The sequence below is a fragment of the Monodon monoceros genome, unplaced genomic scaffold, assembly GCF_005190385.1.
Source record: "Monodon monoceros isolate NGI ecotype Baffin Bay Population unplaced genomic scaffold, NGI_Narwhal_1 Super_Scaffold_22, whole genome shotgun sequence".
Classification (NCBI taxonomy): domain Eukaryota; kingdom Metazoa; phylum Chordata; class Mammalia; order Artiodactyla; family Monodontidae; genus Monodon; species Monodon monoceros.
The window spans coordinates 41,324,248-41,352,172 of NW_021703779.1; the positions used below are offsets into that span (position 1 = coordinate 41,324,248).

Sequence of the window (27,925 nt, forward strand, 5' to 3'; positions counted from 1 at the left end):
TCTACCCACTCCACCCAAGTGTGCATTCACTAGAGTCTAAACATACCATGAGTCGTCCTGCCACTCTGTCTGTACTGCCTCTGCCTGAAGTTCTCCACATTCCTCTGTTTGTTCTATCTGCACATTTCTCAGGATCCACTCAAAAGCTCATTTTTTTCACCTCAGTGGTTCCTTCCATCTCTCAAGGCCCACAGGACTATGTGTTTAACACTCATTTTCCCAAATGGAATGGTGTGATAGAGTGCTTAATGGACACCAAGTCTTTTCATTTCTGTATATACACCACTTTACAGTGTGACTTTGCAGCTTCTTCCATCAGGAGGTGGAGTCTATTTCTCTACTCCTTGAATCTGAGCTGTTCTTGTAACTCGCTTTGGCCAATAAATGCAGCATGAGTAACTGGGTGACTTCTGAGCCTAGGTCTCAAGAAGTCTTGTAGCTTTCCTCTTCTCCCTGAGAACGCTGAAGCAACCATGTGAAGAAACCCCAGCTAGTCTGCTGGAAGAAGAGAGATGATATTGAGAGGCCAGTCAGCAGCCAACCATCAGACATGTGAGTGACGCCATCTTAAATACTCAACCCTAGTCGTATTGCCAGATGACCAACTTCATGAGGAACTCTCGGAAAGACTAGCAGAAGAACCACTCAGCTGATTCTAGCTCAAATTGCTGACCCACAGAATTATGAGCAAATAAAATGGTTGTTATTTTAAGTCACTAAATTTTGGGGTGATTTGTTATGCAGCAGTAAATAACCGAAAGAGCAGGTTTTGTACTGCTGCATTCCTGGCATCTAGAGGGCATGTTCATGGTAGGTTGTCAGTAAGAGATTGCTGTGGATCCCTGTCATCAAGGTGTCACTCCTCTTTACTTAGTAGACAACCAAGCTTCCTAATCCTCATGTCTCTCCCTGGCTCTCAAACAGTTCAAAGCTTGGGCTCAACACTGTCTTCCAGGATGACACCTTGCAGTTCTTCTTCACTCCACTGGACCAACATCCATTCATTTGCTCCCTTCACAGTCCTTTGACAGGTCATATCTTTCAGCTGCATGCTGCATCCCTCACTAATTACTTCATTCACTAAACCCTGAGGGGCCAACCCATGGACTGCCTCAATGCCATAAAGCTGTTCTCAACTTTCCAACCTTCCACCATCACTCTGAACCCTCACTACCTGATTCACATGTGCTTACAATTAGGAGAGACCTAAGAGATTGTCTAGGACAACCCCTTCCAGTTATGAATGAGGAAAGAAAGTCCCAGATAAGAAATAATAATAATAAATGGCTTATTCAAGGTCACATGATGGCAGTATCAATACCAGAACCTACATGTCATGCAGATTATTACCTAGTAGATTGCTTATTTGTGCTTGGTTTGTGTGTGTGCAACTGTGCCCTGCAGTTTAGACTGTGGAAGTTCCTTGGAGAGTGGCATCATATCTTTTACTTCTCCTACCTTTTCACACTCTTCCTGCTATCTGCAAAGACCAGTAACTACTGGACACGTCAGCAGTCAATAAATGCTTGTTGATTAATTGACATTTAAAAGGAAATTATGCTTGGAACTGTTCTGTATCTTGTTTTTGGTGGTAATTACAACCATAGGTATTTGTCAGAACTTGAACTGTACATTAAAAAGGGTAAATTATACTGTGTATAAATTTTTAAAATAAGGTATAATTCAAAGCAATTATGCTGAAGAGATCTATTTATTTGATAAATGTGGCTAAATGTATTACTGTGAGAAAAGAAATTTGGCCCTTTGCAAATAAATTTGTACATAATAGGCACTCGGTAATGTTAGTTTCCTTCCTTCTTGTGCACAAATGCTTCATGATTACCTGTCAAGACTGCTAAAGAAAGCATTCCTGCCCTAGGAGATGACTGGATCTCAGATGACTTCTAAAATCCTATGATTTCTTTGAAAGGTAAATAAATGACTATTTTGAAACACATGTGTAAAGTAAAATATAGAAGCGTTACTACACTATTCCAAAGGTGGGCCCCCTAGAACCTTAATTTTACTTCCAAAGACTTAGACTCAGGTATAAAACTATTAACCCTCTGTTAATAGAAATTATTTTAAAACTTAAAAAATAATACAAAAGGACGACCAAATGTCCTTTCGTTGTCATTCTGGAGCATTGACTGAGAGATGTGTGTCTATAACCCAAGTGTGTCTAAATAACCCAAGGATTATTTAGTTCTCTAGGGGATTACATCCTTGTTTGGCTTATTATTCACTAATGATTAGGATCCAGACTTTTTGAAGTGACATGTTAACTTAAAAATTTTTTGTCTGGTAGAGATGAAAAAAATTTCTGTTTGGTAGAAGAAATAATCCCAAAGACTATGGATTAACTGTCCTATAGTGCATTAACCACTTTTCTATCTAATTTAGCTTTCTTATTCTAGCATTTTTACTTTCAGTATTTATATATACTGAATCTCTCAAATATTCTTTGAATCAGCCTTACATAATGCTGGGTCCCTCACTAATAAATTAGTCTTTGACATGTGTTCATTCTGTATTTGTATGTGAGTCATGTTCTTAATTTTGAAAATTATATTGTAATTATATATTATTATACCCCGAACATCCTACAACATTGTCTGTGGACCATGTCCCATCCTGCACAAAGTCCCTGATATCTACTACTGACTGCTGGTTTTAATGCTGTAAGAGCACCTTGAAATACCTTTGTGATCATGCTGGTACCTGAAGAGGTCTTTTCAGGAAAAAAACTGGATACCTCTGCAGGTGCTCAAGAAAACTGCAGAAAGACTTTCTGGAACTACTCTCACAAAATGAGAAACTGATGTCTTTCCTATCATGTTACTGTTCTATCTATAAACCGAGAGGATGACATTAAGAACCTTTGTTTTAGAGATCCAGAACAAATAGACTCACACTGGTCCCTTCTTTCCTGTCAAACACTATTCCTGTAATCCGCTTTTGCTAGTAATGGCCATAAAATAACTATATTGGAGCAGTAAAAATTGATAAACTACCAGCTGCCTCAAAAATCTAATAGCTTTGGCAAAATATACTGCAGCTTGTTGTGATAGAGCCTCCTTTTCCCTAACACGTTTTATTTTAACACTTGCCTTTTCACACTGCTGAATAGTATAATCAAATTAACAGATTCAGCAAATTCTCAGTGAGTTCCAGGCACTAGACACTGCTCAGCCCTGACTACCCTCACCCCCTTCCCCAAGCAGGCTCAACTAGTACTCAGTGTCAATCATTGGTTTGCAGTTGTCCAGGATGAAAATGGAGAATAGAGCCCAAATGGAGGGTTGCATTCTGCCCTGTCAGCACCCGAAAGATTTAAAATGGAGTCAAGCAAAAGAATGGATCTCTTTCACATTAATAAAATTTAATGATCTACAACACCACTGAGTATTAAATGCATACAGATTTGAAACATCCTGAGAAACAGGAAGGGTGGGTTAAAACGTGGTTCACAAACAAACTGGTATTTATAAATATTCTGAATCAGCTTGACAACTTTATTGAAAGAGGTATGAAACAAATATCTTCCAATAAACACTCAAACTCAGAAATAATCGAAATATGGTGCCCATTCATACAAAGACCAAAGTGCCAAGTTTCCATGCAGCATAGGGAATCCTCTGCAAAGCAAGTCTGAACCAAAATTCTAAAACACCAAGGAGGAGGGGGTGAAGTGGGTTGAGGATATAGAACAGGAGTAGGAGTAATTTTTTCAACCTACTTTTACCCTGGTGATTATTAAAATAGAATTCTGTAATATTTCACAATAGAATGTTTTTGAAAAAATAATCTGTTTGGGCCAGCTTCTGCCTTGGGATGTAGGGAGCTGGAAGTAGTGTTGCTCTTACCCTTACAATTAGCCAAACTAAATTAAAATTCATGACTTTTATTGAGCCCATCAGAGGAGTATTTTACTCAAGTATTTGTTGAGAGGAGTATTTGTTCAAGTATTTTGCTTTAATTTAAATTTGGTAGTTTGTTTTCTTGCTGTGGTGTTTTGAGAGTTTTGTTTTTTGTTTTGTTTTGTTTTGTTTGGCTGCACCGTGCAGCCTGTGGGATCTTAGTTGCCTGACCAGGGATTGAACCCACACCCGCTGCATTGGAAGCGTGGAGGCTTAACCACTGGACTGCCGGGGAAGTCCGAGAGTTTTGTTTTTTTTTTTAATATTCTGAATAAAAATCCTTTGTTGGTCATGTGGGTTATCAGTAAATATTTTCTCTACATCTGTGGCTTGGTTTTTTATTCTCTTTTTTTTTGCGGTACGCGGGCCTCTCACTGTTGTGGCCTCTCCCATTGCAGAGCACAGGCTCTGGACGCGCGGGCTCAGCGGCCATGGCTCACGGGCCCAGCTGCTCCACGGCACGTGGGATCTTCCCGGACCGTGGCACGAACCCGTGTCCCCTGCATCTGCAGGCGGATCTCAACCACTGCGCCACCAGGGAAGCCCCGGTTTTTTATTCTCTTAATGGTGTCATTCACCAAGCAAGATTTTAATTTTGATGAAGTCCAATTTATCATTTTTTAAAAGGACTCATGTCTAAGAACTCTTATATTAACCTTAGATCATGAAGATTTTCTCCTATGTTTTCTTCTAAAAGTTATGTAGTTATATGTTTTACATTTAGATATGTGCCTATTTCGAGTTAATCTTTGTCCATGATGTGAAGTTTAGGTGGAGATCTGTTTTTTACATATGGATGTCTAATTGTTCCCACACCGTTAGTTCAAAAGACTATCTTTCCTCCTCTAAATTGCTTTTGCACCTGTTTCAAAAATCAGTTGCCTGTATTTATGTAGGTCAATATCTTAACTCTCTTTTGTTCCATTGTTCTGTTTTTATCACTTCATCAATACCACTGTCTTGATTACTGTAGCTTTATATTATGCCTTAAAATCAGTGTGTTTCTCCAACTTTATTCTTCTTTTTAAAATTTGTTTTAGCTATTCTAGATCTTTTGCTGTTCTTTATAAATTTTAGAATCATCTTGTCTATATTTACAAAGAATCCTACTGGCATTTTTGTTTGAATTAGGTTAAATCTAATCATGAATCTGATGACTTTGGGGAGAAATGACATCTTTAATATGCTGAATCTTCCACCACATGAATATAGCATATTTCTCCATTTCTTTAGATTTTCTTTGATTTTTTCATGGAAGCATCTATGTTTTGTAGTGTTCAGCATAGAGATCCTGTACATGTTTTGTTAGATATATACCTGAATGTTTCATTTCTTTGGAGCTGTTGTAAATGATATATTTTTTTAAAGATTCAGTTTCTAGTTGTCTATTGCCACCATATAGAAATATGATTGATTTTTGTATTGACCTTATATCCTGCTTCCTTGCTAAGCTGTTAGTTATAGGACTTAAAAAAAAATAGATTTCTCTGATATATTCTAAGCAAACAATCATGCTGTTTAGGAGTAGGGATACTTTCATTTCTTTCTTTCAATCTGTATACCTTTTATATATTTTTTGTCCCTTTTTGCACAGGCTGAGACTTCTAGTATGATGTTTGATAGAAGTGACGAGAGAGCACAGCTTTTTCTTATTTTACCTTTAAGTTCTTTATCAAGTTGAGGAAGTTCCCTTCTATTCCTACTATGCTGAGAGTTTTCTATTATGAATGCATTTTGAATTTTGACAAATGGTTTTGTCCTCATCAACTGATACTATCATTTGGTTTTTCTTTTTTAGACTTAATATGTTGATTACATTGATTGATTTTCAAATATTGAACCTGCTTTTCATTCCTGGGAGAAACCCCACTTGGTTGTAGGGTTTTATATATTGCTGTTAGATTTGCTAATATTTTGTTGAGGGTATTTGCTTTTATATTCATGAGGGATATTGGTCTATAGTTTTCTTTTTTGTATTGCTTGTCTGGGTTTGGTATCAGGGCTTCATAAAATGAGTAGGGAAAGATTCTGTCCTCTCCTGTTTTCTGGAAGAGATCTTGCAGAATTGGTGTTATCTTTTCTTTTTTTAATTTTTTTACTTTATATTTAATAATTTATTCAATACTCATATCAATCCTATAAGTACAATACTATTATTTTCCCCTTTTGAACCAATAATGAAACATCCTGAAGCACAGAAATGTTAACAGTTTCCCAAGAGCACAGAATTAGTAAGTGGCTGAGCAGAGATTAAAATTCAGGAAGTCTGACTGTAGTCCCTGTGCCATAACCACTTGCCTATAAAATGGTGTTATCTTTTCTTTAAATGTTTGTTGGAATTTGCCAGTGAAACCATCTGGGCCTGGGCATTTCTTTTAAAAAAGATTTTTAGCTGTGAATTTAATTTCCTTAATAGATGGGTCATTATTCAGGTTACCTGTTTCATCTTCAATGAGTTTTAGTAGTTTGTGGTTTTCGAGCAGTCTGTCCATTTCATTTAAGTTGTCTAACTTAAGTGTGTAGAGTTATTCATGGTAGTATCCCCTTATTATCTTTTTATGTCTGCGGGGTCTATAGTGATAATCTCCTCTTTCATTCCTCATATTGGTAATTTGCTTTTTTTTTTCTTTCTCAGTTTTGCTAGAGGTTTATCAATTTTATTGATCTTTTCAAAGGACCAGCTTTTGTTTTCATTTATTTTTCTCTGTTGTTTTTCTGTTTTCAGCTTCATTGATTTCTGCTTTATCTTATTTCCTTTTCCTGCTTGCTTTGGGTTTATTTTGCTCTTTTTCTAGGTTCCTAAGGGGGAAGCCTAGATTACAGTTGACCCTTGAACAACAGGGGTATGAACTGTGCAGGTCCACTTATATGTGGATTATTTTCAATAGTAAATACTACAGTACTACACGATCCACATGGTTGGTTGAATCCACAGATGTGAAAGTGCCAATACAGAGGAATTGAGGTTATGGAGGAACCATGGATAGGGAGGGCTGACAATAAGTTAGATACGGATTTTTGACTGTGCAGAGGTTTGGCACCCCTGACCCCTGATTGTTCAAGGGTCACCTGAATTTATATGAGAGATTTTTTTCCCTAAAATATCATTTACTGCTATGAATTTCCCTCTAAGCCCACAAATTGAGTTATGTTGTTTTTTCATTTTTCTTTAATTAAAAATATTTTCTAATTTCCCTTAAAAGTTTCTCTTTGATTAATGGGTTATTTAGATATATGATATCCAATAGCCAAGTATTTGGAGCTTTTCCTCTTATCTCTCTGTTGTCGATTTCTGTTTTATTTCCTTTATGGTCAGGGAACATATTCTGTATGATTTCAGTTCTTTTATATTTGAGGTTTGTTTTGTGACCCAGGATGTGATCTATCTTATTGAAAGAATATATATTCTGTGATTGTTAGATAGAGTGTTCTGTACATATAAGCTAATTCCACTTGGTTGATAATAGTGTTCAGTTCTTACATATTCTTGCTGATTTTCTGTCTGCTAGTTCTATATATTAATTAGAGAGGAATGTTGAAGTCTCCAACTATAATTGTGGATTTTTCTACTTCTAATTTTAGATCTGACAGTTTTTGCTTCACATATTTTGAAGCACTGTTGTTAGGTGTTTACACATTTAGGATTGTTAAGTCTTTGGGGTGAATTAAATAACCCTTTTAGCATTATGACATGTCTCTTTATATCCCACTTTATCCTTTCTTTTTAGTTTAATAGACATTTATTCTATTATTATGTATAGTTGAACAAGCTCTACACACAAAATTATATGGTTTAAGACTTTTTTTTTGAGTGGGAAGAAATTTGGGTCTCAAAACGTTTTGCGAGCCTGCTACATGTTTTCTGGAAATCATTAAGTGGACCTTTCAAGACCCTTGAAGAAAATACGAGAAAAATTGGTTCAAGAAAACCAGCAATTAGATTTCAGAATTAACCTACCTGTTAAGATAGCAAACCAAGAATTGGGGCAATTCCTCTTCCATATTTCCTATACACTCAAATCCACCCTGGGAAACAGAACATGATGCAAGCAGAATGTAGTGGTATGCCCAGCCACAACTGGTGGCCTGGCAAGTTTGTGGAATGGTGAGGCTCTTGAGGGTAGTTTGAGCAGGGATGAGAAAAAATAACTGTAAACAACACATAAAATTGGAAACCAATTGAACTTGTATTGACACCAACTACATGACTTTTCTCAGTATCCTTATGGGAATGGATAATGTGGCTTGACCCAAAATAGCACTGATTAGACTTAGCAGTGTTACTTTTAAATAAAACCAACCCTGTTGTCCCCTCTGTGGTGGCTTAGAGAGTTCATAATGGTCACAAACTAATATTACAGATAAAACATTTAAACTTTTGATCCAAGCTTTTTCTGTCCTCCCACACTTGAAAGGTATCTGATGGACACCAATTTCCCAATCCTAGCATTACTAGCTTACAAACCTTAGGGCTAATTAACTCCCTTCTCATTTACCTAATGTTCAATTTCCATCAGTTTCAGTATACACCAGTGTAAATACCATGACTATTTTGCATGAAGTTCAGTATTCTACAGATCCCAGTCCTGGGAATAAACCAGTAGCTCCCATCTTTTATGTGAACATCATTGGTACCATGGAGGCCAAGGCAGTTTAATTTAGGTTAACCAGGATGTTTTCATTTGTAAGAGAACCCTCTTGCAACAGGTTTATTCAATTCTCTTAAAAATGGTGACACTCCTTTACTTTTCGCCTTTCGGAAGCAGCTGTTACATAAATGGAATATTAGATTAAGTCTAAAAATGTGGGCCCTAGTCAACTTTCATTGTTTTTCTGCGTATGATCATGATAAAGGATCAGGACATCCTTCACATCTCCAAGGAAAATCCAATTTAAACAGTTTGTCCTTGCCAAACTCCATAAAACAGCCACTTTAGAGTAAACCAGCAGAGCATTGCACCACCCCAATAAAGCTGTAGGTTTCATCACGTGCATCAACAAATCTACATGGCTAGTTTCTGCACTTCTCTTTTCCAGAATTTATTTTACACCTATTGTACCAAACAGCATTTTAAACACGGACATATCAACTCCCTAATAAAGCAAAAACAAAGGCATTTCCCTTATTAGAAACAAGATACACCATCACTTAAAGTCTTCAAACATTATTGCACTTTAATTTTCATAATTTGACAATGCATTCAATGAAATAATCTGGAGACAACTAGTTTTAACAGACAAATTTAAAAACACCTTTAAGCGGACATGAATGTCCTAAATTGTTTATTAGGTAAGAATTTTACAAACATTACTTATATTAGCGGTAATGGTGGAGCTGGAGAGTATTGCGCCTTCTTCAAGCTGCACGGCGAGAACCACCAATAGTGTGATGGGACTTGTGGCCCTTTCCAAGGCCGCGGCTCTTTCTGCCTGCAGATGTCAGCCCCCACATCTCCCTGTGCTTGTGGACTGGTTTGGTGATCCACTGGGTGACAGGGTTTCTTCTGATAGCTTTATGGAATGGATCAATGATGATAACCTCAAAAAATTTGTAAGTAGAATCTTCACCAACCCAGTAAGAATTCAGGACCCTTAGGGCCCCATAGTGACGTCCAGTTCACTCCTTGGCAACAGAATGAAGGCTTCGAGCAAACTTGAGCTGGTTGACACCATGATGGAGAGGCTTGCTGTAGATGGCACCATTAGGAACTGGGCATTTGTGGGCACCACAGCGCACATGAATCCGATATATGACATAACCTTGCTTGGCCTTGTAGCCCAGCCTGTGTACCTTGTCAGGCTGGGTGGGGCAGAGGGCCCTCTGCAGTGCAGAGAGCTGGCGGTACTGCCAGCAGTGCACCCTGAGCAGAAAGCAAATTATGTGGGACTGCTTCTTCCTCCATAGCTCCTGGATGTACTAGCAAGTGCCCATCTCGGCTCACCTGATGGCTGCCGCCAGACGGAAAGGCCCACTTTATCCTTGTAATTTTCTTTGCTCTGAATTCTTTCTTTTTTTTGGCGGTACGTGTGCCTCTCACCGCTGTGGCCTCTCCCATTGCAGAGCACAGGCTCCAGACGTGCAGGCCCAGCGGCCATGGCTCATGGGTGCAGCCGCTCCGCAGCATGTGGGATCTTCCTGGACCGGGGCACGAACCCGTGTACCCTGCATCGGCAGGCGGACTCTCAACCACTGCGCCACCAGGGAAGCCCTGAATTCTTTCTTTTGATCAGCATTTGCATCATATCTTTTTTCATCTTTTACTTTTCATCTACCTATATCATTATATTTTAAATGATTTTCTTATAGTCTTTGTGGTGGGATCATGTTTTTTAAATCTGTTCTGACAGTCTCTGTCTTTTAATTGTATGTTTAGACCATTCCACTTAATGTAGTTATTGATATGCTTGGTTTAAACCTACCATTTTATTATTTCTTTTCTTTGTGTTATGCCTCTGTTATTATTTCCTCTCTTTTCCACTTTCCTGCCTTTTGGGTTATTTGAACATTTTTTAGTGCTCCATTTTAATTAATCTACTGTGATTTTTTTTTTTTTTTTTGCGGTATGTGGGCCTCTCACCGCTGTGGCCTCTCCCGCTGCGAGGCACAGACTCCGGACGCGCAGGCTCAGTGGCCATGGCTCATGGGCCCAGCCGCTCTGCAGCACGTGGGATCCTCCCGGACCAGGGCACGAACCTGCGTCCCCTGCATCGGCAGGCGGACTCTCAACCACTGTGTCACCAGGGAAGCCCTACTGTGATTTTTGAGTTTTTCTCTTTGCATATCTTTTGTGGTTACTCTAGGGATTATAATATACATATTAAGCCTTGCACAGTCTGCTTAGAATCAATACTTTACCACTTCAGGAGTCATGCAGAAACCTTACACCCTGTAGGTCCCTTTACCCTCTCCCCTTTATGTTATAGTTGTCTTATATATTACATCTACACATACTGAAAATCCCTTCACACATTCTTATTGTTTTTGCTATCAGCTGCCAAACATATTTTAAGTAATTCAAGAGAAGAACAGTCTGTTATATCTACCCAAATTTTACAATTTATATTGCTGTTCCTTCATTCCTAATGTGCTAAATTTCTTTCTGCTATAATTTCCCAACTGGCTGAAGAACTTCCTCTAGCAGTTCTTTTAGAGCAGATTGCTGGCTATAAATTGTCATCCCTGAAAGATATTTTTGCTGGATATAGAATTATGTGTTGACAGTTCTTTTTTCCCCACACTTCAAACATGTTGTGCCATTTCCTTATGACCTCCATGGTTTTTGATACAAGAAATCCACTGTAATTCGAATTGTTATACCCCTATAAGGTAATGTATTTTTCCTCTGGCTGCTTTCAAGATTTTTTTCTTTGTACTACGTTCAGCAGTTTGATTTGGATATGTCTGGAAACGGGTTTCTTTGGGTTTATTCTGTTTGGGGTTTTTCACTGCTCAGGCTATTCAAAGTCTCATAAATAGGCTCCGGATCCAGAAGAGATTGGAATAATAATGACAAAAAAATTCTTTTGAAAGTATCTTTGCTTTGTAGGGACCTGCACACAGTAGAAATAGAAATATTTTCTGTACATCCCAGACAGAATTTAACATTAGTAAATTATAGTTGTAACTCCTGCTCCCTTTCAGTGATGTGGAAGATTGTTGGAAATGGACTAGAATGGAGAGAATTGAGCTCCAGAGAGAATGAGTGAGTTTTGTAGTTTTACACACCTAGTAAGTTGCAGGTCTATAAGTTAGTGTTCAAGTTCTGTTTACACTACTATAATACGTTCCTATGCATTTATAGAATTTGTCCCTCCTCCTAAACTGAAACTTTAGCTTAAGTTAATGGTGAGATGCTCGTTTGAAATGTCTACTTTTTAAAAAAAAAATCAGGGAAAGTCTCATATTTTAAATTCCTTCAGGGAGGCATTAAGTCTTGGTTTGAGCAGGGATTGGTACACTATAGCCTGCCTGCTAAATCTGTCCCACTACCTGTTTTCGTGCAGCCTATAAGCTAGGAATGGATTTTTCTGTTTTTAAATGGTTGGAAAAATCAAAAGAAGAATAACATTTGATGACATGTGAAAATTGTATGAAATTAAAATTTCAGTGTCTGTAAGTGAAGTTTTTTTGATATTTATTTACTTATTTATTTATTTGGCTGCGTCGGGTCTTAGTTGTGGCACACGGGCTCTTCACTGAGGCACGCGGGCTCTTCGTTGCAGCACACGGGCTCTAGACCACACGGGCTCAGTAGCTGTGGCACGGGGGCTTAGTTGCCCCACAGCATGTGGGATCTTAGTTCTGTGGCTAGGGATCAAACCTGAGTCCCATGCGTTGGAAGGCGGATTCTTAACCACTGGACCATCAGGGAAGCCCCTATAAGTGAAGTTTTATTGGAACACAGCCATGTCCATTTATTTACATAAATCAATGTCAGTGGTTTCTCTTATGCTGTAATGGCAGAGTTGAGTAGTTAAGACAGAGGCTTAATGGCCTGCAAAGCAAAAAATATATACTGTCTAGCCCTTTACAGAAAACGTTTGCTAACTCCTTGTTTAGAATAATGTCCAGTGAATTGAGTTAGGATGTCACTGATCTGAACTGTGTGAAAAGGGTAGCTAGAATTCAAACTTTGCTCTTTGAATAAGTGTCTTAGGTGTAAGAAAAGTAGAAGATAAGAATTATTAACTGATTACAGTACTAGTCTATTGACATGTATTAAATGTTTTCAGTTCTGCAGCAATATTCTGTTCTTTTAAAATTAGCCCTTCAGGAAATCCTACTATTTGCAACAACATGGACAAACTGGGAGGGCATTATGCTCAGTGAAATAAGCCAGACGGAGAAAGACAAATACTGCATGGTATCACTTCTATGTAGAATCAAAAAAAAAAAAAAAAAAAAGGTCAAACTCATAGAAACAGAGAGTAGAATGGTGGTTGCTAGGGGCAAAGAGGCAGGAGAAATGGGGTGAGGTTGGTAAAAGGGTACAAACTTTAAGTTATAAGATGAATAAGTTCTGGGGATGTAATGTACAGCATGGTCACTATAGTTATCAATACTGTATTTTATACTTGAAAGTTGCTAAGAGAGTAGATCTTAAATGTTCTCACCACAGAAAGGAAAAAAGGTAACTCTGTGTAGTGATGGATGTGTAAACTTGGTGGGAATCCTTTCACAATGTATAGGTATATCAAATCAAATCATCACATTGTACACTTTAAATATATTATAATTTTATTTGTCAATTATACCTCAATAAAGCTGAGGGGAAAATTAAATAAATAAAGGGCAAAACATAAAATAAAATTAGTCTTTCAGATCAGGAGAAATTGATTAGAAGAAAAGCCAGGACTGTTTCTACCTGGTTGAAGAAGATTGTCAGTTGGAGGCACTTGAGGCCCAAGTGTGAGGGGCTTAGGGAGGTTTTCTTGGCTGGACGAGGTAAAGGTCATTATTTAAACTTTGCTTTCCTGCTTCTCTGTTGGGCTTTTTACAGGTCTAATTACCTAGTTGACTTTCTGTAGGCTGCTTTTGTGAGTCTTTTTCTCTATGACTAATGAGAGGAAATGGCTGATCACTTTTAAATGAAGAGGAAAGCCCAACTCAGACCAGGAACCGTTGCCCCTCACCCCTACCACTATAGGTGGACCTTTCCTTTGGGCTTATTGACCTACCTTGCCAGCTGGCATCAGAAGTCCATTGAGATGTACATGGCCTGTTTCTCCTAACCTCTTGCCTCCATCTCAAGGACCAAATGAGCCACATCTGTACTATGCATGAATTTAAGGATTTTTTTTTAGGCCCAAGTTAACTTCTGTTACGCATTGAAATTTAAGCTTCTCAAGTGGGTTGCCTATCATAGAGTTCCTGGCAACAACAAATTTTAAATGCACAATACACATTAATTTTTAGGGTAAAAATATTATTATCTTGGTTTGTAAACTTACCTTTTAGGCGACAGGAAAACAAATCTCTCTTTGTGCTATGCCTGCATATGTATTTTCTATACATATGTGTTCTATAATTATATATTCTCTCTTGGATCTACTACTACTATGAAATATAGCTGTTCTGAATGTCCTGGGCCACACCATTCTGGCGGTGAAAGCAGGGTCCGGATAACAGTCCCTCAGACTTTTGCCAGCTCTATTATAGTTCTCCAGCTTCCAGGGAAGTCTTCAAACATACCCAGTTTACGCTGGAGGTATCTGTTGTGTTTTCCTGAATAGGTATTCTAGAGCTCCAAGTGTCGTCTCCCTCCTCTCCTCTTTGCTCTTAGCACCTTTGGTGACCTCTGGGGCAGGGTCCTTGCTGGGCTGCTAGTGCTTTCAGCCCCTGGAGGCTGCTCTCCTGTGTTTGCACAGCCCCCAGTGCTGCAAATACCACTGACATGCCTGACTCTGTCCATGTGGGTGGCTCACTCGTACACTTCCCAGTTAAGGGTACTGGTGTCTGTGCTATGGACCTTGACTTTGACTCTCATCCTCCTGCTGCAGCTGGATCTTCTGGGGCTGTGGGGGCTGCATGTCAGCTTGTTTAGGTTTCTGTGGAAAGCCCATCTCTTACTGGATTCTGAACCACGTCCTTGAAAACTGAGCTTTTAGATTAACCTGAGTAACACACTTCACACCATTTTCTGAATCATTCCTCTCTCATACCTTGGGGTATTGCCACTAGATCAGTTGATGAGCTACCATCTTCTCTTGGGATTCCCTTCTTTACTAGGGAATTCCTTGGTCCCTCAAGAACCTAGATTCCTGGTAAGATAGGCTGCTCCTAGGTACACCTGACAGGTGAGAATCCAACTGGTGTGTTAATCACCTTCTGCTCAAGTTAGGCCCCTCTGTGAGTTTATGTATATGTATTGATAATATATGCCCTATGGTGCATATCCTTGAGGAGATTTTAAAGCTGTGCAGCTGCTGTAGGAAGCCCAGAGCTTAATTTCTATCTTTACCTAAACTCTTGGATTCATCTGAGATGTTAGCATTAGTTTGGTCTTCTCACTGCCCAAACATTCTGCCATGTACCACCTTGTGCCCACTTCAGGCCTAAGTGGTTGACCTAACTATCCAGTGTTGCTATTTCATAGAAGTTGACTCTCATTCTTCCCAAACCTTCATCTACTTTTGTATCCTATTCCAAGGATTGTTATTCTCCTTTTTCTAGTTTCTTGAGGCAGGAGCTTTGATTACTGACTTGAGACTCTTCTTTCCTAATGTAAGTATTTAGTACTGTAAATTTCCCTCTCAGCACTGCTTTAAGCTGTGCCCCACATATTTTGATATGTTGTATGTATTTTCATTTTCATTCAGTTCAGTGTACTTTAAAATTTTCCCTTGAGATTTCCTCTTTGGCCCATGGCTTATTTAGAAGTATGTTATTTAGTTTCCAAGTGTTTATAGAGATTTTCCTGTTGTCTTTCTGCTGCTGATTTCTGCTTTGATACCATTGTGGTCAGAGAATGCACTCCATATGACTTCAGTCTTACTAAATTTGTTTAAGCTTGTTTCATGGCCCAAGATACGGTCTGTCTTGGTATATTTTCTGTGGGTGCTTGAAAAAAATGTAATCTGCTGTTGTTGGATGCAGTGTTCTACAGGTGTCAGTTAAATCGTATTGGTTGATTGTGTTTGTTGAGTTCTTCTATCAATATGTCCTTGCTGATTTTCTGTCTACTAGTTCTATCAATTGTTGAGAGAAGAATGTTGAAATCTCCAACTATGACTGTGGATTTATCTATTTCTCCTTTCAGATCAGTTAGTTTTTGTTTCACATATTTTGCAGCTCCATTTTTTTAGTGCATACATATTTAGGATTGCTATGTCTTGGTAGATTGATCCTTCTATCATTATTTAACGTTCTTCTCCATCTGGTGATTATCTTTTTATTGATATTAATATAGCCACACTGCTTTCTTTTGAGTAATATTTATATCTTATATCCTTCTCCATTTTTTTCCACTTTCAACCTTTCCTTATATTTGAAGTGAGTTGTGGCAGACAACATATAGATGGATCATGTTTTTTAACCCACTCTGCCAATCTCTCTCTGTCTTTTAATTGGTTTATTTAGACCGTTTATATTTGTTGGTTATTCAGAGATCAATAAAATGTCTATCCATAGAATATGTTTTCTAGATTCATGTCTGGCTTCTTCATGAGTGACTTTTTAAATACATGATATAATGAAAAGCTCACTAGGTGAAGAGCCAGATGTCTTGGGGCGTAGGCCTTCCTTTGCCATACAGCAGTTCTGTGACCTTGGACGAAAGATACTACACAGTTCCATCTAAAAATGCTCACTGAGTTTCTGTTGAGCACCAAGTACTGGGTTACGTACTAGAAACACAAAGATAAGACATGACACACTCTTTGCCTTCCCAGAATTTAGAGTCCACTGGGAGACATGTACAAATGATCAGATAATTACAGGGGATGAATATTATGGTAGAGGTTAGTATGGGCATTTTACCCAGCTTGGTAGTGGAAGGGGGGTTAGGTAAGGCTTCCAAGAGAGGTGATGACTGTGCTGAATTTTTTTTTTTTTCTTTGCGGTACGCGGGCCTCTCACTGTTGTGGCCTCTCCCGCTGCGGAGCACAGGTTCCGGACGCGCAGGCTCAGCGACCATGGCTCATGGGCCCAGCTGCTCCGTGGCATGTGGGATCTTCCCAGACCGGGGCATGAACCCGTGTCCCCTGCATCGGCAGGCGGACTCTCAACCACTGCGCCACCAGGGAAGCCCCTGTGCTGAATTTTAAATGACCAATAGAGATTGACAAGGTAAAAGGGAGCAGAGGAAGAAAATTTAGAACATTTCTGAGTTTTTGTTTCCTTGTGTTCAAGGAGAGATTGGCAGTCCAATCAAGAAAAAATTCAGCCTCTCACCCCCAGAACACATATTTAATATTGTGTAATCTAGATATCCTCAGGCCTTGGTATCCTATGGCTCTATTTATACCCAAATTGTATGGTTCTTGGTTCTCTTGGCTCCTGCTGGACTTTCAGGCTCCAGCAAAGTATTTGTGCTTAGGTCTGTAAGTCATCATGGGGTATCTCACATGTCTTCATAAATCAATATCAATTAAAGTCACTCTTCTCCTGTGCAAAGTATTTATACAGTAGATGCTTAGGGTAGGTGGTAGGGAAAGGCGCAAATCATAGGCTTCAAAGGACTATTAAATTTATACTTTATTTGTCACATTTCTAATTCCTGTATTCATCCTAATGGTGTCTTCGTATATATGTAAGTTTTATAGTATTTGTCTTCCTCTTCCTAAACCAGGTTCATATTTATTAGTAAGGATTAAATAAAGTTTTCTAAAATAAATTTATTTATTTATTTATTTTTGGCTGTGTTGGGTCTTCATGGCTGTGCGCGGGCTTTCTCTAGTTACAATGAGCGGGAGCTACTCTTTGTTGCAGTGCGCAGGCTTCTCATTGTGGTAGCTTCTCTTGTTGCGGAGCACGGGCTCTAGGCACGCGGGCTTCAGTAGTTGTGGCACACAGGCTCAGCAGTTGTAGCTCATGGGCTCTAGAGTACAGGCTCTGTAGTTGTGGCACACTGGCTTAGTTGCTCCGTGGCATGTGGGATTTTCCCAGACCCGGAATCAGTCACATCCAAATGTGGGTTTCACTAGTCATTTCTCAGAGTAAGCACCTGCATTTTGCAGTTCTGAGTTCTTGAGAGGCCCCATACTGAGAGATCCTATGCTGTTCGGTTGGTCCACATCCTGATAATGTGTCACTTCCAACATGGAGTCTCCTCACCCTCTCTGGATAGATTTAGTCATTATCCTTCCATGCTCCTAGGAAATTTGGAGCCTTCCCTTTTTCTGTTACAAAACCTATCACCCTGGGTTCTGGTAATTTGTTTTTCCTCTCCTTATCACTCTACCAGAGCCCTGAGCTCCTCGAAATTACAGGCCTTGCAGTTTTCTGTCCCTGTATCTGCAGTATTGAGCATGGTGTCAGGCCTGTAGTATCTTGCACATAAATTTGGAGTGTGGGTAAATTAATGAATAACCTTCTGTGGAATTAAAGGGAATGTGAAAGTTAAGTTAGCCTGTGGGAGTTTTTAATATTAAGCTCTGTAAGTCCAGATTTTACACTGTGAGTTAAGAATCAATTCCTGGACAGCCTTTTTGCCCCCTTTATAATATTTTTCAACTCCAGTAATTGCTAAAGTATGTGAAAGTGCCTTTGGGAAGATTCCCTCTACAGGAAGGAGCACGTAAAGGAATGTCACTCTTGGGTCTACAGCTTTGTCCTGGAATTATGTGGGCAAATGAACTAATCCTACTATTTAAAGGATGGTTTCCCCTCTGTAGATAGACAGGGGCTGGCTTCTTTGATGCTGATTCATGAAATTCTGCCTGTTTAAAGTATGCCTGTGTTCTCTCTGCAGTTATTTTGTGGGCTCACTTTACTCACCGCAATTTTGACTTTATGTGTTCCTAGTCACTGCCAATGAAGATTCAGGTTAAGTACCAAGTGTTATTGATAGTTAGGCAGACAGGAATTCAGAGAAAGAGAAGTGTATATGCTAAAGAAGGATAAAGGGGGCAAAGGGGGTGGTGTTGGTAGTGAGCAAAGAGAGAAAACCTTAATTATACGTACATACAGCATAAGGGACAGTCTAAAATATAGGTGGAAGTAGAATGTACCTGAAGAAAAAGTGAACAGGTCATAAGTGCACAACTCTATTAATAATCTCAAAGTGAACACATCCATTTATCAGTGCCCAGGTCAAGAAAAAGAACATCACCAGCACCTCAGAGGCCCCCTTCCTGTTTCCTGTCAATGACTTACTTACCCCTTCCCTCTACCCTAGAGGTTACCAAGTTACTGCTATCCTGAATTCCATCACTATAGATTAATGCTGTTTTTTTACTTTGCATAGATGGAGAATATATATATCATACAGTTTTAAAAAATCTGTTATACTGTGATGAGCATGTCTCATCTGAACATTCTCACACATGTCTTTTGAGGAACAAATGTGTGCATTTCTGCTGGATATATAACTAAGAGTGAGGTAATAGCGTACGCATATGTTAAGGTTTAGTAGAGGTTGTCAAACAGCTTTCCAAAGCGTTTATACTAATTTACGTTCTTGCCAGCAGTATACAGAAGGTACCATTTGTTCACATCTTTGACATCACTTGTATTGTTAATATTTTGAATTGTAGCCATTCTAATGGATAATAGTGGTATCTCATTGTGGCTTTATTTCGTTTTTAATTGAGATATAATTTGCATACAATAAAATGCAAAGATTTTAAGAGTACAGTTTGAGTCTTTTTAAAAAAATTAATAAATTTGTTTATTTATTTATGGCAGTGTTGGGTCTTCGTTGCTGCAAGCGTAGTTGCAGTGAGCGGGGGCTACTCTTCGTTGCAGTGTGTGGGCTTCTCATTGTGGTGGCTTCTCTCGTTGCGGAGCACAGATTCTAGGAGCACAGGCTCAGTAGTTGTGGCTCGCAGGCTCTAGAGCTCAGGCTCAGTAGTTGTGGCGCACGGGCTTAGTTGCTCGGCGGCATGTGGGAATCTTTGCGGACCAGGGATCAAACCCGTGTCCCCTGCATTGGCAGGAGGATTCTTAACCACTGCGCCACCAGGGAAGTCCTACAGTTTGAGTCTTGACAAATGTATATACCCATGTAACTCACACCCCAGTCAAGATATAGGTGATTTTCTGTCACCCCATAAAGTACCTTTTCATTTGATCCTCTCCAACCAGAGGCAACCATGATTCCAATTTCTGTCACCATAGATTAGTTTTGCCTGCTATTGAACTTTATGTAAATAAAATCATACAGTGTGTAAGCTCGTGTTTGGCTTGTTTTTGGCTTATTTTGTTCAACATAATGTTTTTGAGATTTCATCCATGATGTTGTATCATTAGTATATCCTGTTTCATTGCTGAGTATTTCATTGTATGAATGTACCAAAATTTGTTTATTTGTTCTCCTGTTGATGGACATTTTGGGTTTTTTTTTTGAAGTCTTACTGTGGTTTTTAATTTTTACTTCCCTGATGCCTAATACTATGGAACATCTTTTCATAATTTATTGCCATTTGATATTCTCTTGTGAAGAGCCTGTTCAAGACTGTTGCCATTTTTCTTTTGAGTTGTTTGTCTTATTAATTTATTGGAGTTCATTATGTAGCCTGAATATGAGTCCATTCTAGTCTGAGAGAGTCTTTTCACTCTCTTAAGCGTATCCTTGTTACACATTTATACAGGAATGTTCATAGCAGCTTTATTTGCAATAACCAAAAACTGGAAACAACCCAAATGTCCTTCAGTAGGTGAATGGTTAAACAAACTGTGGTACATCCATATAATGGAATAAAAGGAATGAACATGGAACAACTTGGATGGATCTCAGGAGCATTATGCTGAATGTAAAAAAGTAAGTTTATATACTGAATAATTTCTTTGATATAGCATTCTTAAAATGACAACTTTATTGAGGTATAATTTCCATACCACAGAGTTCACATGTTTCAAACATACAATTTAATGCTTTTTAGTAAACTTACCAAGTTATGTAACCATATCCATAATCCAGTTTTAGAATATTTCCATCACTCCAATAAAAATTTTTGTGCCCATTTGCCATCAGTCAGTTCCCCTCCCCTGAGCCCTAGGCAACCACTAATCTACTTTCTGTCTCTATAGGTTTGCCTTTTGTGGACATTTTGTATAAAAAGGATCATACACTGTATGCTCTTTTGTGTCTGTCTTCTTTCATGTAGCATAATGCTTTTGAGGTTCATCCACGGATGTGCCATGTATCAGTAATTCATTCCTTTTTATTGTTGAATAGTATTACATTATATGGATATACCACATTATGATTATTCTCTGTGGATGGACATTTGGGGTGTTTCCAGGTTCTCACGAATAATACTGCTGTGGACATTTATGTACTTGTCCTTGTGTAGGCATATGTTTTCATTTCTCTTGGGTAGATTCCTAGGAGTAGAATTGCTGAGTTGTGTGGTAAATTTATGCTTAACTTCTTAAAGAAACTGCCAAACTGTTTTCCAAGGTGGCTGAACCAAGTTATAGTCCCGCCAGTTCCTGAAGAATGTTCCATATTCACTTGAAAAGCATGTTTATTTTGCTCATATTGGGAAGAGTGTTTTGTAAATGCCAACTAGGCCAATTTTTTGGTAGTGTTGTGTGAGTTTTCTATATTCTTGCTTGATTTTCTTTCTAGTTGTTCTGTTATCAAGAATGGGATGTTGAACTCTCTATTAGTGTTGAATTGTCTGTTTCTTCAGTTCTTTGTCTTTAGTTTTCAGCAGTTTGACTATGATGTGTCTGGGTGTGGATTTCTTTGTATTATGTTTGGTATTCTCTCAGCTTCTTGGCAATTTTCATCTGTTTTTTCTTCAAATGTTTTTCGGCATCACAGTCTTTTTCTTCCCTGTATTGGATTCCAGTTACACAAATATTAGATCGTTTATTGTTATCATACAGGTCCTTGACACTTTGGTTCTCCCCCCCGAATCTTTTTTCTTTCTGTTATTTAAATTGGCTAGTTCGTTTGTCTATTTTCAGTTTCAGTGCCTCCTCCATTCTGCTATTGTGTTCTTTCAGTGAATTTTTTATTTCAGTTATTTTATTTTCCAGTTCTAAAGTTTTAACTTGGTTATCCTTTATATCTTCTCTTTACTTTGCCAGTAACTTTCTATTTAAATTTATTTCAAGAGTGTTCAAGTTTGGTGATTGCTCATTTGAGCATTTTTGTAATAGCTGCTTTAACCTACTTGTTAGATAATGTCAACATTTGTGTCATCTCACTGTTGGCATCTGTTGATTGTCTTTTCCCATGTGAGTTGGCATTTTTATTTTTTATATACCGAGCGACTTTGGATTTTATCCTGGACATTTTGAATATTATGTTATTAGACTCTGGATCTTGTTTCAGTCTAGTGGAGAATGTTGATTATTTGTTTAGCAGTCAGTTGACCTGGTTAGGTTCATACTGCAAGTTCCAGCTCACCTTCTGTAGTGGGCTGTAGTTCCAATATGAGTTCAGTATTCAATGCCTTTGCAGTGCTATTCAGATCTGTCCCATGTGTGATGACCACTGGTCAGGTCTGAGACCTGAGTGTCTCTTAGCTCAGTTCTCAAAGTCTTTGACATGCTAATTAGGATCAAATCCACACATGCCCAGATGGAGGGTGATCACAGTTGTTCATAAGCAGCTTTATGGGTTTGCTTTCCTGAGGTCTTCTCTCTTCGTTATTACCATGGTATTTTATGGTTTTCTAGAGCTTTCCTTTTCGGTCCTCCAGTCAGAAAGCACCCGCTTTCATGATGCACTGCCTCTGGGGCATAAGGGACAGGCAGACAGAGAGAGAAAGAAAGTAAGAAAAAACAGTGGGATTTGGCTTTGCCCTTTTGGAGCTTGCTATAGTTCCACCGAATGGAATGGAATGTTCCTTTCCCTCGAGAGTTTTAACTCCTACAGTCAAGTCTCCCTCTGCCAGTCAGTTTCGTTGCTGTTGCCACAGCCTCCACCATGGGATTTTCTGGACATGAGAGAAGGGAGAAAAAGGAGAGAAAACCCCAGGGGATTTCCCCCCAGTCTCTCTTGAGTTTTAGTAGTTCCCTTTTCCAAAAAAAGCACCTTGAGCCAGAACATGTGCTCTAAACACAGTGCTCACTTTCACGTTTTGTTGTGTTTTCAGGCCAGAGAATACGGGAGGAAGAAAAGTAGTAAAGTCACCACCAGTTCAGTTGTACTAGGCACCCTGATAGTCTTCCCTGATTCATCTGCTGATAATATACTTTAAAGAGTTCTCTAATAGCTACCCAAGCATTCTGTACAGATTTTATAGTTGCTTCCGGTGGACACAAAGGTGGATTTGTTGATTCCATCTTACCTGCAACCAGAAGTCTTAACTGATATTTTAAATGATGTTTTGGATTGGCTTCCTCAACTCCCCAACATATTTATATCTCTGAAATAGTTTCAAAGATGCAGTGTTTGGTGTAGTTAAGTGGACAAAAGTTCCTAAGTATAAGCAGAGGAGCTGCAGTATTGGCAGAATAATGACCTCCTGAAAAACAAAGCCACTTTTCTGAAGGCATACATGGTAATCTCACCCGGAAGCACAGTTCTTTGTCCTCATGCAGCATATCATTGACCTCCTTGTTTTCCTTGGCCCTGCCTCTTTGTCACATTCTCTTACTTCTGCCCTGCTGTTTTTCAGTAACCTTTGCTCCTCAGGACTTCATTCATCAACTCCTTTCTCCTCCTCCTCCCTCCCGTTTGTCTCTGGTTTACCCTACACTCTCTTCTTCCGAACATTACATTCTTGCGTTTTATCACCAGACTCTGTCTTCCAAGGATAAATACACTGCTCTGTGATGTCTTAGGATGTAAGTGCTTGCACTTGAAGGGTGGAGAAGCTAGGCTGGGGAGGTGGGGGGTGAGTAATCAGCTTTTGCTTATAGATTAGGGCCAGACCGTAGTCCCTGCAAGGCATTGTGGTGGTCTAGCCAGCCGCTCTTCCAGCATATTAAGGCTTTCTCTCTCATCAGTATTTCTGGTGATAGTGGGGCCCGGCCATGTGAAGCTCCAGCACAGCCAGGAATATCGGTCTAGAAAGAAGAAAGAAGGTAGTATTCAAGCCATACTAACCTCATTAACTTGAGAATATATCAGGGCCTTCTGAGCTGTTTTGTTTTGTTGTTAATTGTGAAATTTAATAGGAAGAAACTATTAAATAACAGTTACTTTTATGCAGGTATTTCCTATTCTTAGTTACGGTGGTACAGAATCACTGCCAGAAGGAAATCCTAAAAGGGCAAAAACACATGGACAAAGCCCAAGTTTTTATGTTGCAGCATGCTTTCAGTATTTTTATGGTGGAAACATAACGTTCCTTAAAAACCACAGTGGGCTTCCCAGGTGTCTCTTCAGATCCATCAGTTTCCAGGCATGCAAAAGCTGCTCAACTCATAACCTTCTGGGCATATATTAACTATGTATAGATAAAATTTGTAGGTATTCAAAAGATATGGTACCTTTTGGAAAGAAAATCCTCAGGTACAGCATATTGTCTCATTTACTCCCACTAAAATTCATTATCTTCTTGTCTGGGAGCAGGGCAGCAGCAGGGAGCTCCCTGAGTTCTGACCCACTGTTTTTATGCCAGACTGGCCCTCCTCACACAAGGACAGGTCAATGATAGTCTTTTCCACTGCTAGGATTTTATTTTTTCAGGTCAGTGATACTCTTTTCCACTGATAAGATTTTTATTTTTTCTTTTGGCAGTAGCCAAAGCAACTAGTTGTAAAGAAAACACACTCATTATTCTTACTCTTTCATTTTACACAGTAATACTCATTTCAGTGGTATGTTTCTGTGGAGATCTCTTTAGCTATCAGAGCAATTTGACTTTGGTACTGGAAAAACTTAAGTCACAGAAACAGTGATTAAACAGGCAACAGTTCTACAAATAATACTGATTTAATTATGTACATAAGGTCAACCAAGGCATGAGAATTAAAGTGAGATTTATTTAAGGCCAGTATACTGTAAACACCACTCCCCCCAATCCTGTGACTATAATAACTTTCAGGCCCAATTAAGTGAATTATTCCTCATTGATTGTGAAATATTCCCAGGTAAAACCATTAAAGGCTGTGTTGATTTCGGATTGTTGCATTATTTCTTAAAGCTTGTCTTGGGATAACTGCTGCATTTTCCAGAGTCTGTGAGCTCTAAACTGTGAGGTGCTGGCCTAACTTTGATGGAACCTGAGAATTGGAAGGACCTTGGGGATCACCAAGTCCAGGTACCTTCCCAGTGCAACAACCCTCTCCACAATATTCTGTCAGGCAGTTGTCTGACTCTTTACCACTTCTACCCCCAAAGAATATATATTTTTCCTCCATACATTTTTGAAGCTACTCACTCATCTTTCCATGATAGGTCATTCTTTATTCCCAAGCCAAGATCTGCCTTCTAGGGTCTCTCACCATTGTTCCCAGCTCCTCCATTACCACGCAGAGCAAATCTCCTTTGTCCAAGATAGTTAAAGCCGTCTATTTTCGTACTTCCCCTTTTTCGCATCTGTGATCTTCTCAGGCTAAAAAAATTCCTGGTTCTTTCAACAGCTTAATTCAAGGCTTTTTAGTGCAGTGGAAAATTCAAAGAATAATATAATGAACACTCATATTCTCCACCAGCCAGAATTATCAACAATTAAGATTTTGTCATATTTTTCTTTTTCTTAAATAGAGGAATTAAAACATTACAGAAATGGTTATTTCCCCTTTGATCACCCCTTCTAGTGTCCACCTCCTCCCTCGCAGTGTCATGCATATATAGGTGTGTATAAACAACATATAGATTTGTTTTAATTTACACAAATGGTGTTATTATGGATGTGTCTATATGTTTTGTCCATACAGCAAATGTCTTAGATCTTTTCATATGTTTTGTATTAATCTTTCCATACTATGTATTGTATTAGTCATTATATGTATGACATAAGATATTTTGGCTGTCTGCCATCTGGGCATATGGTCGGATTGTAGTTCTGCCTCTTCTGAAGTTAGGTGTGGCCATGTGATTTGCTTTGGTCAATGAAATGTCAGCAAAAGTAACGGGTGCACTTCCAAATGGAAGTTTTAAGAGCCAGTATGAGATTTACCACATTTAATTCCCCTGGCAGATAGAGATGAGGTCTCTCTGTCAGCCTGGGTCTGAGAATAACTACTTGAACTTTCCTGCCAACTCACTTTTTAAGCATGTAGCATAGGAATAAATAGACTTTGCTTGTATTAAGCCACTCGGATTTTAGGTTCCTTTTGTTAATTTGCAAACTTAGCCCATCCTGATTTATAAGTAGACCTACATCATTGTTTTTAGTGGCTGCAAAGTATCCCCGAGTGTGAGTAGACCTTATTCTGTGTAGCCATTCTCCTACTGACAGAAGAAGCTTAAGGACTTCCTGAATTTTGCTGTTATAAACAATTCTCTGTTGGTAATTGTATAAATTTGTGAGAGTTTCTCCAGGATGTGTATCTAGAAGTAGGATTGTTTGGGTCACAGCATACGGATATTTTCAGTTTTACAGGATTCTGTCTTTGCTATCTAAAGTGGCTATATCAATTTACATTCTCACCCTTTCAACTGTCATTTGTGTGACATGATTCCCAAACTTTTTACTAATCTTGGTTCCCATCTCTGGATTCACTTTTGTCAGTCATTGTTTCTCTGTGATACTCAGACTGGAACTTGGTTGTCCTGTTGTTGTCCAACTGAGGTAGATGATATATTTCCAAATTTAGCCCAGGCTGAGTAGCTGCATCACCCTGGGGTATTTGCTGGCATAGAAGACTGAACATCTATCATCCTGTATTTAGGAGTTTTTTAAATTGCAGTGGCTTTACATATGTTCTAGTTAAATTTCATCCTATTTTTGCTTATCATATTAGCTTTTGAATTCTCCCCTTTACTCTAATGTCACCCTTCCTAGGTCAATAATCCTAGGTTCATCTACATTACTGATCAAAATTTTGATCAGCACAGGGCCAAGGGCATAGCTGTGTCCCACCATGAGACACCTTTCAGGTTTACTTGTCTTCAGGATTCTTCATCTTATCAAGCGGAAAATCCTGGTGGCCTTTGTCAGCTGCACCGCATATACTCTACCTATAAAGAATTATCCCAATAAATGAATTGAGTGACTGGAACAGAAAGGTGTCTGGGGTAAGTTGGGCGTGTAATAATTTTAGAGAGCCTATCCTGGCAGTTAGTGATTATCAAGTGCTTATCCAACCAGTGCTTTATTAATGTGATCTACAATTTAGTTTGGAGTGAGATTTCAAGCTTTTTATTAGTAATGATTATGCTCCACCCCTTTGAAAATAAGGGAGATTTTTTGCCTCTCTCCAGTCTGTTGGGAGGTCTGGTTTCTGTGAGTTTTCATAGATGAAAGGAAGTGATTCTGCTGTCATAGCTGCAAATAGTCTTTTATTCCTGGGGAGAGGAACAAGGTGGTTTTTAGGATTATGAGCAGCCAGGATGCTTGTGCTCTACTCCCCAGTCAGTGTCTTTTCTTCCTGCACCAGAACCAAACCTGTTCATAGTTCTAGGAATTATAAGGATTCCCTAGGCCAGTAGCTCAGGTCATTACAAGTTAGACTTGTTGATGGTCTTTCTCTTGTTCTTTGGGACCAACTACATGTCTAATTCCTGTTACCATTTTTGTATTAGGATTCTTAGTTACATGTGTCAGGATCCCAACTCAGATTAGCCTAAGAAACAAAAAGAAAGTTTACTGGTAAATGAATAGCCCCATGGACTGCTGCCTTTAGGAATGGCTGCATCCTCTCACTTATCACATCCCTGATTCTCCTTCCTTCACCTTTGCTTTCCTCTGAGTTAGTTTTGCTCACTCTCAGGCATGCTATCTGCAGCAGATGCAGTGCTTCTTTTCCAATACTTCTGTCAGAACCTTTGGATGACTTGTTGATTTAGCCTGGTTCATATACCTTAGCCCCAGGAGGTGTGTATGTGTTAGGAAGTAGGGCAGAGATTGCCCTCAACCTGACTACATGGACTGAGAGTGAGCCCTCATTCACTCCTCTTTCATATATTTGCCGAGTGCCCACTATATGATAGGCACCATATTAGGCTCAGGGGTTGTTATTACACTGAACAACATAGTCGTATTGATATAACATAATCAGTATATATATTGATCAAGATATAACATAATCTGCCTTCTTGAAGTGTATAAGCGTTTAAAAAATGGACTTTAATGTGCTCACAATAATAAAGGAGAAGTTACTGGTTCTGGAAAGCAAATGACAGGGGTTCTGACCTACTCTGGGGCAGGTTAGGGAAGCCTGCCCTAAGGAAGTGTTTTTTGGATTGAAATCTGACATGAGTATGAGTTAGCTATGTGAAGTAGGTAGGAAGGTTGATGACAAGCAATTGGGGGAGGGAGGTGGAATGTAC

General features: G+C 39.0%; 1 protein-coding gene and 1 pseudogene across 11 annotated transcripts in view; one reads left to right on the forward strand and one right to left on the reverse strand.

Moving 5' to 3' along the window:
- JADE3 (jade family PHD finger 3) overlaps positions 1–27,925 on the forward strand; it is a 149,411-nt gene that overhangs the window by 24,395 nt on the left and 97,091 nt on the right. For 6 of the 11 annotated variants that reach the window (XM_029240048.1, XM_029240046.1, XM_029240044.1 and 3 more), the window contains 2 exons: positions 421–552; positions 1,852–1,930. The exons of 3 other annotated variants lie outside the window; for them this stretch is intronic. In XM_029240048.1, coding sequence (XP_029095881.1) covers positions 1,915–1,930 — 16 coding nt within the window. In that variant the 5' untranslated portion in view covers positions 421–552; positions 1,852–1,914. The remainder of the gene's footprint in view (positions 1–420; positions 553–1,851; positions 1,931–27,925) is intronic. 2 more of the 11 variants (XM_029240047.1, XM_029240045.1) reach the window with 1 other exon arrangement.
- On the reverse strand, positions 9,238–9,852 carry LOC114905685 (annotated as a pseudogene).